This window comes from Triturus cristatus, chromosome 5_1 (genome assembly GCF_964204655.1).
Source record: "Triturus cristatus chromosome 5_1, aTriCri1.1, whole genome shotgun sequence".
NCBI lineage: Eukaryota > Metazoa > Chordata > Amphibia > Caudata > Salamandridae > Triturus > Triturus cristatus.
Genome location: NC_140587.1, coordinates 167,727,559 through 167,739,608, shown reverse-complemented (window position 1 = coordinate 167,739,608; position 12,050 = coordinate 167,727,559). Strand labels below are relative to the sequence as shown.

Here is a 12,050-nt window from a genome sequence, read left to right as displayed (position 1 = left end):
CGCTTGCCTTTGTTGCAGCCTCTGAGGCTGGAAATGGAGTCCCTACTATTTTTCGTTTCCCCTGAGCCAGTGCTCTTTCTCTCACTATGGCAGTCTGTACTGCTGTTAGAATTTTTTCTGTGCATCTCAGCATTTGTGTACAAATGTGACTTGTATGCAATTAGTACTGTTTTACCTTCATTGTATGTCAGATAGGTGTACCCTGATTGACCTGCAATTATACGGATCACCAGGTTGCGTACGTTTACGCGTGTCTGTAAGTGTTTTAAAGCTATTATGTCAGCTTGTAAGGAACAAAGTACATCTGTATGTTCCTATGTCCAGTTTCTCGCTGAGAAATCAGGTTTTATTAAGTCGTACAAATGTCTTAATCTTTCTGTGTAATCCAAAATGTATGTTCTACCAAAATTTAGGAATCCCAGTATTGATTGTAGATTTTTTAATGATTTTGGAGGTTGGAGCAGCGCGAATTTTTCTAAATAATTGGCTGCTATGCTTTTTCCTTTACTTGAAAGCTCGTATCCTAATAACAGGACACTGAGGTGGGCGATTTTAGATTTTTTTAATTTAAATTGTAGCCCTCAGATGCAAATCCCAAAATTATGGTATTCACTCAGTTCAAGTCTTCCTCTAGGTCATCGTCCGTCAGATAAATATCATCCACATAGGACAATGCCTCTTCATCCAATTTTTGAAGTAACTCAGTTACTCTGGCCGAAAACAACCCCGGGCTGTTCCTATACCCCTGGGGGAGTCGCTGAAATTGCCTCTGCGACCCTAGCGTTGAGAAGGCTGTTAAATACCTGCTTTCAGGCGCTATATTTTGGCAAAAAAATCCATTTGAGATAGCAAGTGTTGTTTTGTATTTTTTTCGCACAATGTTATTCATTACTGCGGCACTGTGTGCATTCTGAACTGCAAATGTCATAGTGCAAGTGTTTTGATGTCTGTAATCTATAATTAGACGATATGTATTGTCAGGTTTCATGACAGGAAACAAAGGATTGTTCATTTGTGATGTGCAAGTTTCAATCACCTCTTGGTACTCAAGTTGATCTAAGATCTCTCTGACCTATTTTTTAGCTTCTTGCTTCACTGGATACTGCCTCTGTGCAGTTGGAGTATTTTTTAAAGGAATTATGTGGTGGGTTGAATCCTAATCCGCCAGGATTCCCGTAGGGTTACAGCGCGCTTTATAAGTCTGAAATACATACATACATACATCCCATCCAACATGGTTCCTTTATAATGCCGGAGCTTAGGCTACCACCCACTCCTGCGAATATGTGTGTTGTAAGTGCTTGGGAATAAGATCTGAGAAGGCTGGTAGAATTACTGTTTCTTCTTTAGGGCAATCCATGACGAATGCTGACGGCCAATCTTGTTCAGCTAACAAAATGTCATAGCCAAATATAAGGTTCTCCCAAAAGAGATGTCTCACTTTCCTACTTTTGTCCCCCTCCATTTGGAGTGTTATTTCATATAATTTATGTGGGACATTTACTCTAGTATCAGGTGTTTCCACAGTGATATAATCATTCAAGTTGGCTGTCATCAGAAACTCCATCAGGTTCTGGCGAGCTATTTTTACTTCTGCCACACTGTCTAGCATCTACAGAGCCCATTCCCCGTTCCGTATTCGAGTCCTCTGAATTCTGGGCATGTCTGATCTTTAGACCTGCAACTTTCTTTTTCTTGAACTGTGGCTTTTGCTTTTGCTTCTCTTTTCTTTTGGAAGTATAATCTTGAGCGTGCTGCTTGTCTCTGCACACTGTACGCTCTTTTTGTCTTTCTGATCGTCCTTCCCACTCTGAATTTTTCGATGATCCTTGAAAGGAACGAGAGGAACACGTATCAGTATCCTGATACCTGTCAGGTTTCCTAATATTATCCCTATTCCTAAGGTTGTACCTCTTTTCAGAGGCCTCATGTGGAGTAGATCTTCCTCGGGATTGAGATTTGTTTCCTTTAAAGTTTTTTTTTTACTATCCCACTTCTTTTTAGAATAAGTAGGTGTCTGCTTTGAAGTGTCCTTTTCAGGACTGCCCATCAGTTTTGGTTTTAAAGCTTTCCCACCCAAACTGTCTCTGCCTATGCATATGCAGTTTCAAATATTTTGCGCCACCTCCAGATGACAAACCATTTTCTAACAGTTTCAGGGTGATTGTATGTCTGAATATTTCTGCAATCGGAATTGCGTCTCCATCTTCTTCTCCTACTGAGAGGTTCAGATCCACTACTGCGTTATCTCTGTCCTCAGTCATTTTGTAAAGAAGAAGTTTGTTCAACGGAACTAAGAGAAGGTTTTATGCACAATTTTCGGAACACTGTGTCCTTCAAGCTTGAATAACCAACAGCAAATAAATAGGATTTTTCGTCTACTCAGCTGTGGCGGAGTATGTGTCAACCCACTCCAAACGTCTCTGGTGTTTGTGAGTAGGGGTCTCTGAGAAATAGTATGACTGAACTACTCAGATTCTACTGTTAAATAAGTACCCAACCAACGTTGGCAGTGCAATGTCATGTAGTTCCTATATATCCTATACAGGATCTGCGCGTTCCGGATAACATACACTGTGGGTTTGACAGCAGACTGGTTCCGAGCACCCCCACCGGATACGCCTGTTTGCATTAGCTAGCTCACTGTGCCACTAGAATCTCCTCTTATCAGGGAGAGAATAGTTTCTGGCAACCTCAGAACATGACAACTCTGATCCCTCAGGATTGTGGAAACAATGTACTACTTTTCGTTCAGTCATTCGTGCTCACTTAGTTCGTCTCAGAGATACACAGAATAAACAGTCTGGGCGTTTCAATAAGTATTTATTGAACAGTTGTTATTCTAGTTTAAAATATATGAGCTGCAACAACCATTAGACAGTAGCAGAGATATATGGTTAGCAATACTACAAACATATAGGGATGGTATAGTTCTACAATCTTGCAGCAATCATGCATATATACAAGTACACAGAATACATGATTATCAGTGCGTACTCCTATGATGTCTCCCTAACTTGATGTATCTAAATGTACCTAGCATCTGTGTAGGTGTTATGCCAAGAATCCCTCTAAGGTCTAGTCAACCCCATTTACTTGAAATAAGAGAATATGGGACCCCGTCCTGGTCTCGAGTTGGGCACCCTGCGAGGGATGTTAGACCACTGCTAGTTGGAGCGTCTGCATGCAGGAACTTCAGCGTCTCTGGTCAGTGTGTCAGCCGGGAAGTCACGGTCTCCTCTGTCTCTCTAAGCAAGACATGATGTATATATACCCATAGGTCTCCCCAGGGGTCCTACCTTACTGTGTTACTGTGTCGGCCTAAAGGATGACATCGGGCTTGAACTTTAACTTAGATATTATACAAGAGATGTTCATCCTGCTGTGAGTCCTGCTGTGCTTCCAGGAAGCCTCATGCATAATGTATGAGTATTGAACCAGGGAAAAACCTGTGTTCTGAATGCAGTGTTGTATCTAGGTAAAAGATCAGTGCCTAAGAACCGTTACGTATGTAATGTAGAGAAGAATATAGGTGAACGGTTGTGATGTTTACCTACACTTATATAAGGTAGATATATGGAATATAAAAAAACTACTATACAAAACACATAGAGGATAATAGCAATTCATCATAAGAGCTCTACAAAATCGTGAAAGAACTTTGCAAGCCAAATATTATGTCCCAAACAATGATTCCCTCAACAGATACGTGTGAGATAATCAGTAATTTCTTCATCGACAAAATTTCAAAAAAATTACTCCTCTTTCAAAAACCAATCATCCACCGATGAGTCGGATCGGGACACCATGCCCCCACCCAAAGCACATGCTCACCTAAGCAACCTGACTCCCTTCTCAGAGGAACAGGTAGCTAAGGCTATGATTGAGGTCAAGTCAGGATCCCCACTCAACCCATGCCCTCATTTCATCTTCTCTCGGCTTACAACAGTCTTAAGCCTGTATGTCAGCCACATTTTTAACAAGTACCTGCAATCGTCAGTCTTCCAGGAAATCTGGAAACAAGCCATTGTTTTTCCATTGAAAAAAAAAGCCGGCATAGAGGTCCACAATCCCGCAAACTACCGACCATTATCTCAACTACCATACCTCTCCAAGGTGTTGGAGAGATTGGTCAACATACATCTGGTTAATTTCTTACAAACCAACGAGGTCCTGGACCCATCTCAGATTGGCTTCAGAGCCTTAAATAGCACAGAAGCCACACTTCTTGCAGTATTGGACAACATTAGATCCTTGGTTGACCAAGGCAAGGCTGCCGTCCTGATCCTTTTGGACTTTTCTGCAGCGTTCAATACTCTATCCCATGACCTCCTATGTAACATCTTACATGAAAAGGGGTTTCACTTGAAAGCTCTCCAATGGTTCAGCTCCTTGCTACACAATAGAACACAGAGGGGCATATTCTCAAGGACCTATCGCTGAGTTATCGGCACTTTATCGCAGCCAAAGTCGTGATAAATTTATCGCCCCATTCACAAGCCGGTGCAATTAGCCGATATCACCAGTTTTCCGGCGATAGCATCCTCAAAAAACATCGCCACGGATGACCACGGCAACTTTCGCTAATGAGATGCAGAGTAGGCGTTCCCAAACAAAAAGCCATGACAACACCACACCTCAACAACCAGCCAGATTGGCGATAAGATCACAAAACATGCGATAAGGCGCGTTAGCAGTAGGAAATTAACCCCTGCTCTGACCTGGTGCAAAGTCGGACGACAACCAGCACCAGAAAAGGGAGCCCAGACCACAGCCACACCTGAAGACCAACAGATGCCATGGAGCCACTCATCATGCAGCTCGGAGCCCCAACAGGGCCACAACACCCACCGCCACCACACCGAGGACCGCCACCCCACCGTACACCCCCACCCCCTCCCCGGACCACCACAGAGGCAGCACAGACCAAGACAGCGGACCTTCAGAAAATGCACCAACCTCACAGACCCAACACAAGAGAATGTCATTGCCCACTACAGGCTCAAATGGACAACCATCCTACGCATCCTGACCACCATTGCCCACAGGCTGACGGTACCAACACAGCGGACAACCAACATCCCTTCGCAGACAAAGCTGCTGGCTGTGCTGCATATGTTGGCCTCTGGGACCTTCCAACCAACAACCGACAGAGACGGAGGAGTCTCACAGCCAGCCCAATCACAGTTCATCACGACTGTCTTGGATGCCATCATCAGCTTGGTACCCCAGTACCTATACTCCCCCCACACTGCGCAGGAACAGCTGGAGACTAAGCAAGGCATCTACGCCATAGCTGGCTTCCCGCACGTGTCCGGGCAATTGACTGCACACATGTCCTACTTGTGCCCCCTGGTGACACTGCACACAATTACCTGAACAGAAAGCACACGCATTCCATCAATGTGCAGGCAACAGTGGACCACGTGGGAATCGCCACCAACGTCGTCGCCAACTACCCAGGCAGTGTGCATGATTCCTACTCCTACCGACAGTCCATCATCAACCAGCGCTAACAGGATGGCACCCATGGAAATGCATTGCTTGTTGGCAAATACCAAATGAACACACTACACCCCCCAACTCCACAATCATGCAACTCACAACTCTGGGAATGCACACGTCACAGACTCACATTCAACATGCCAAACAACATGCCCACCCACCAGACAAGACAGCATAACTTACTGTGGCAATCTGGGCTAGCCATGTACATGAGCCATCAAGGGCATGGCACCTAAGCCACACAATAGCGGAATGTGGGGAGAGGTGGGAACCAGGCATGTGCGACAGAGGCAAGTGACCCATGAATGAGAAGGTACACAATGCCAAGTGTGGCAGGGATGTGCTGGACAGACAGCAGTATCCATGTCCACATGCACTGCTGGTGTATGGAGTGTAGTGGACAGTGAATGCAACCATGTCACCCCAGCCAGTGGGGAAGATCCTGTAAATGTAGCTTGTGACGTCCCTCCCCCCCCCCCCGTAAGCGTGAGCAGAGTGGGCTAGCCCGGCGTACGCCAGGCCAGCCTAGGGATGTAAATAAAAAGCACATAGCTCTGGGCGTGGTTCTCTTCCGGAATGCCCAACGTCTCTGCCAGGGCGGCGCCTCCCAGACCGTCATGAGGCCAACGCCTTCGCCGTGAGCGGTGTTGCCTGCGATCCTGTACGCCTGCTGCACCCTGGCCTGCTTGTCCCCGAACCCGTCTTGCCCGAACCAGCGCACCCAGGCCACACTGCTCACCTGCCAACACCACGTGCCAGCTCAAGCCCCAAGCCAAAAGCCCTCGAGCTTAGCAGAATACTCAGACCATCACGTCCTCCACGACACAGGCCCGCAGTACTCCTTTCTCGTTGACATACTCCACCAGCCTACACAGCTGCCAAGTCGCTCACACATTTGGAACTGCATCTTGATTATGCAATGGCAGAGTACACACTTTATGGTAGATTTTATGTCACTGTACTCCCTTCGATGTGGTGCCACCAACTCTGTGCACAGCATCCGCACAACACCTGTCTGTAGTCCCTTGCTGACTACTGCCTTCAGCCTACACTGCGGTCGAGTAGGTCACACAGTTGTAACTGAGTCTTGATTTGTGTATGGCAGAGTTCATATTATTGAACGGATGGAGAGGAGTAAGAGGAAGACATGGTGCAGTCCGGAGGAAAAAGGATCCTCGTATGGAGGTGATCGAACACTGCAAACAACTGCTCTGGTGTCACTAACTCTGTGCATCACGAGCCAACGACACGTGGATGTGGGCCCCTGCTGACCGCTGCTTCGGGCCTACACTGCGGTCGAGTAGGTCACACATTCGGAACTCAGTCTTGATTTATTCATGTCAGCTTTTATATCATTGTACTGGCCTCATCGCAGATTGCATACCCCTTCACCTCTGGTGCCACTAAGTCTGTTCCCCAACAGCCATGGACGCTTTCTGGTTGAACTTTGGTGGTGACTGAGTCTATGGACTGGAGGCTTGTCTTCATCATCATGTTGGTGATACAGATTTTTGGTGAAAACGAGGCTGTAGCATTCCATTCCTCAATTTGCCGCTTCCTGGATGGCTTCTACCCTCTGCATCATGCCCTGGAGGATACCTTCCACTGTCCCCAGCAACCCTCCACCACATTCACCTTGGACATCGATGAGGAACCGCTCAGCTCGCGTGGCCCCGTCCCGTGGCGGTGTACCTGTCCCGGCTGAAGTGCATCCAGGGCCACTAACTCTGTGTAGCTCAAGTCAGGGACCCTGTACGTAGAGATATTGGATGGTCTCTGAGATGATGGCCTTTGGGTCATCAACGCCATGTGTCTGTGGCCCTGCACTGTCTGCTGCCTCCGGCCTCAAGTGCTGTCCACCAGGGCTCACACATCAAATCGAGTTCTGACCGGCCCGGACATCGCATCACCGCAGGAGTCACATGCCACCACCGCCAGAACAACCTCCAAACGCTAACTTCCAGAGTCAAAACAGCCATACTGGGAGACAAACGGAGTTGCTCACACCTGTGGTGGATGTCATCATCTGCCTGATACCCTGCTCAGCACTCCAGGTGCCACTAACTCAGTGCACCATGACTCATGGACCATTTCTGAATTAGTTGTGTGCTCTGGTGAGCTCACGCAGCAATGTCACCTCAGGCAGTGTGGGAGACCTGGGACGATGATGAGGAAGATGATGCATGTGTAACACACCCCACTGCAGCTGCATCCGGAATGACCCGAAGGGACACAATCCTAGATATTTTCTTCACATGAGCACGCTCAGCTCTAGTGCCCCAAACTCAGTGCACTGCAACTCACGGACACTTCTGTTTGCAGATTGGGTGACCTCGGTACTTGCTCCAGCTACCACCATGATGCTCCGCAGTTGTCTCTATAATGCTGGTGTTTTCTGTTTCCGTTTTAATGGTGTTCACTGTTCAAGTTGTTGCCAGCACCAACCACTCCGTGCAGGCTGGCTTACACTCACCCCACACACATCCAGCACAGGCGTCACTGTACATGTGACCCTGGCAATAAAGGGGCCGGGCGCACGTGCCCGTAGCCAGTTCCACAAACTATCTGCGTGTGCCTGTGTGGTCATGATATATGCATGAGGGCCCCGGGGCCTACAACATTACATTGTGCTGTGTACAGCGGACGCAACCATGGCACCGCTGGCAGCGGGTAAGACCTTGGACATGTAGCTTTGTCATCACCCACTCAATACGTAAGAGGAGTGGACTGGGCCATCGTACGGAGGTCTAGTGTGGGGGTGTGAATGATGATTCCAGGGCTCTGGGTGTGGTTCAGTCCTTTGTGGGGTGTAGGTGGTCCCTGAAGGGACTTGAACACCCACGTATGTGATTTACTTCAGCTTCCATGAGCTCTGACCCCACCTGCACCTGTTCGGTCACCTCCTTTTGGCACTTTGACACCTGGCATTGGAATGCGATGTGTGCCAAGGTGAAGTGTTGGGAGCCAGGCGTGGTAGCGGGTGCTTCCTGCTGTGTGGTCTGTGCAGGGGCTGTGGTCTCCTCTATGTAGCTTGGCTGCCCTGATCCTGGGGGTGGGTGGCCTAAGATGTCCATGGGCTGTTGTAGAGCGTCGGTGTCGAAGGTGTGGTGGTCCTCTCCAGCATCACTGATGAGTAGTCTGGTCTGCTCTGCTGGAGGTGTTGTTTGTCCCTCTGCAATGTGAAGGGGAGATGCATGTTGACATTGTGTTGACATGTATGTTGGCGCATTGTTCTAGTTTACATGCAGACTGTATGACAATGTACATTGTGACTGTTTGGGAGGTGCTGTATATTTGATGCGGGACAGTGGACATTTGGACTACATGACGGATGTGTGGTTGTACACGTACATTTCCATCTCACAGTTTCCTGTTATGTTAGATGTGATTGGCCTGTTTCTGCGCATGAGCGGACCCAGTTGTGTCCTCTGTTCTGCAGTGTCGGTGTTGCACTTAGTGCCACATTGTCGTCGGATGTGCTGTTATTGCTATGTGTGTGTGCTGCAGTGTGCCACGGGGATCAGGAACATGATCCAGGGTCATTGTGGGTGTGCAATGTGCTACACATCGTTGCACATCATGCCAGTGCCTCTTGTCCTCTTCCATAGACCTCCTCGACACCCTGACCGCATTCACGTTTGTCATATTGACGTTCAGTGGATGGTGGTGTTCTGTCACTTCCGTGACGCTGATCTGGTTTCCCTGTGGACTGCACCGCGTCTGCCTCTTCCTCTTCTCCTTGGCCTTCCCTGACCACGAGGTTCCTTGCTATTGGTCTGTGGGGCTCGTGGGGCTCGCGTTGGTCTCTGCACTCGGTCCGGGTGCATCCATGGTACTACGCAGATTCTTTTTTTCCCGCTTTTTTTTGTTGTTGCTTTTATAGTGCATTTTCCTGCATGACGCGTGGGAATTGCATGCCTGTCGCTGGTTTTTGCTGATTTGACGGTGTTATTTTCCCGCAATAGACTGCGATGTGCAAAGTTGCGTTAAGCTAATTTTGCGATGATTATCACACGTTCCAGAGAGTCAAAATGGGCCCATTTTCCTTTAGCTCAATAAACATTAACTATGGTTTCCCACAAGGAGCCTCTTTGAGCCGCACCCATTTTAATGCCTATGTCTCCTCTCTGGCTAAAATTGGCAGGAAATGGGGCTTCAACATCTGCTCCTATGCTAATGAAATTCAGCTTTTAATTGCCTTCAAAGGAAGGCACGAGGACACCAGGAACAATCTAATTAATTGTTTGTCAGAAACAGCAACTTGGATGACAGAACACTGTCTAAAAACTGAATGCTGAGAAATCTGAGATCCTGCTCTTTGGAGGAGCTCACCTAATCTGGGACGATACCTGGTGGGCGCGGACACTAGAAAATGCCCCAGAGCCAAAACAGGTCGTAAAAAACCTGGGCATGCTTGTAGATAACGGACTCACTATGCAAGACCAAATAAGATCACTATGCTGAAAAAGCTGTGCCATGTTAAAGCTCTTCGGAAGACTTTTCTCATGGATCCCTTTGAATTGTCAAAAGACCATCACTCAGGCACTATTCACCAGTAGGTTGGATTATGGGAATGCGCTCTATGCGGGCATGTCAAACTACCTCTTCTCCTGACTACCGGTGATTCAGAATGCTGCTGCTAAGCTTGTTTGCAATCAAAGCAAGTATAGCTTGGCATCTGAGTGCCTGAAGGAACTCCACTGGCTGTCGGTGCGCCAGACAGCCAAGTTAAAACTCATGTGCTATGCACATAGAGCACCACACAAGCTTGGCCCTTGAATTTTTCAGGACAAAATTGAATTCTACACTCCTACATGACAACTGAGGTCTTGCAACCTCACTCTGGCCAAAACTAAATGCATCAAGAAAACCAGAGTAGGAGGTCGATCCTTCTCCAATCCCCCTAGGCCTTCCCCGCACGGCTGATTATTTGGCATCTAGAAAGAAGCTAAAAATTACACTGTTCCCTAGGTGGTAAATAGCGATACTCATAGCTTGTATCTTGGTTCTCTACTCCCAGTCTGCCGGGTCATTGAGCACTATCATACTAGGACAATACTTTCCAGTGCTGTGATATCCCTTGGGATGATTGATGCGCCTAACAAGTACAAATAGCAGTTAATGTTCTCCACCCTTCCGAGCTCCCATGATAATATCAATCAACTGTTTGATGCCCCAAAATTAGAAATACACCTCATTTTAACAAACATTATTTTGTCTATATTATTTTCATCTGTCCAACATCCAACATCTATCCATCATCTATCTAAAAGGCCTCAAATTATCAATACCTCTTCATATAGCAGCACCAGGTTCTAAGTGTACCTCCTGTATCTCAAGAGCAATGTACAGGTACTCCGGTGGAAATTAGTCAATCTAATGCAAATGATGCCTCTGTCAAGATGTCCTCTATGATGCCCCACAATCACAATCCATGCCATGTGCTAACTGGCTACTAAATTTCACGTTATCACAAAGGCATGTGCCAGTTCCCCAATTAAAAACTAACACTTATCATACCCAGACTAGCTACGAAGCACCACTGCTGCACAAAGGCGAGTCTTCACAAGATCTCAACCATGCCATGACTAGGTAGGAGGCCTTAGTGCTGCAGAATGAGGTCTGCCTCCCTCCCTTTGATATCAGCTAACAATGTACTTTTTGCTAACTTGGTTCAGGAGCTCGCAAAGATGCGCATGTGTGGGGAATGTGGCGGGGTAATGACACTCCAGAGAAGCCCATGCATACTGGAAAAGTTATGCACTGACCTGCAAAAAGATGGCAGAGTCCTTCTGGTAGATCCGCAAGAGCTGCATGTTGGAGATGGTGTCGATGCCTCCCATTGCCAGACCTGCCACAGCCAGCACCACAGCCAGTGCCACCACATGGTTGCAGAACGGGATGATGGCGAACACAATCGAGATGGCAAGGGAGGAGAGGAAGAGGATGATCAGTGACTGCTTCAACCTGCAATCAGAAGCTCTCAGTGAGCTGGTGGACATGAGCAATGAAAAGGATGTCACCTACACTCAACAAGCATTGACACGGCCAGAAGGTCATGCCTATGTACGAGCTATTGGCTTCGCCAATGTGTTTTTGCCATGTTGTACATCAGTGTGGCTGCTGTACATCGCCATTAAAAGTTAGTAGTGAGGAGAGTGTTGTGAAGTGGCATAGAGTAGCGTGGATCATTGTGGAGTGGCATAGGTTGGGGTGAATGGGTTGTGGTGTGGCATAGGTTGGGGGTGAAGGTTTGTGGAGTGGCATAGAGCGGAGTAATGTCATGGAGTGTTGTACACTGAAGTCTTGCAGAGCGGTGTGTCATAGAGTAGAGTGTCATAGAACTGAGTGGCATAGAGGAGAAGTGAGGGGAGTGAAGTGGAGTAAAGTGGAGTGGAGCAGGGTGGAGTGGTTTAGAGAGGAGTAAAGTTACATAGAATGGCATAGATGGGGTGGTGTAGAGTGTTGCAGAATGGAGCGGAGTAGAATGGATGGGCATAGAGTGTCATAAAGTAAAGTGGCATAGAGTAGAGTGTTTTGGAGTG

At 47.4% G+C, this 12,050-nt stretch overlaps 1 protein-coding gene across 1 annotated transcript in view; it reads right to left on the bottom strand.

Moving 5' to 3' along the window:
• The window catches only part of LOC146830549 (solute carrier family 60 member 1-like), a 305,632-nt gene that overhangs the window by 181,039 nt on the left and 112,543 nt on the right, over nucleotides 1–12,050 (bottom strand). Inside the window, exon 4 of the mRNA XM_085604769.1 lies at nucleotides 11,274–11,472. Coding sequence (XP_085460895.1) covers nucleotides 11,274–11,348 — 75 coding nt within the window. The 5' untranslated portion in view covers nucleotides 11,349–11,472. The remainder of the gene's footprint in view (nucleotides 1–11,273; nucleotides 11,473–12,050) is intronic.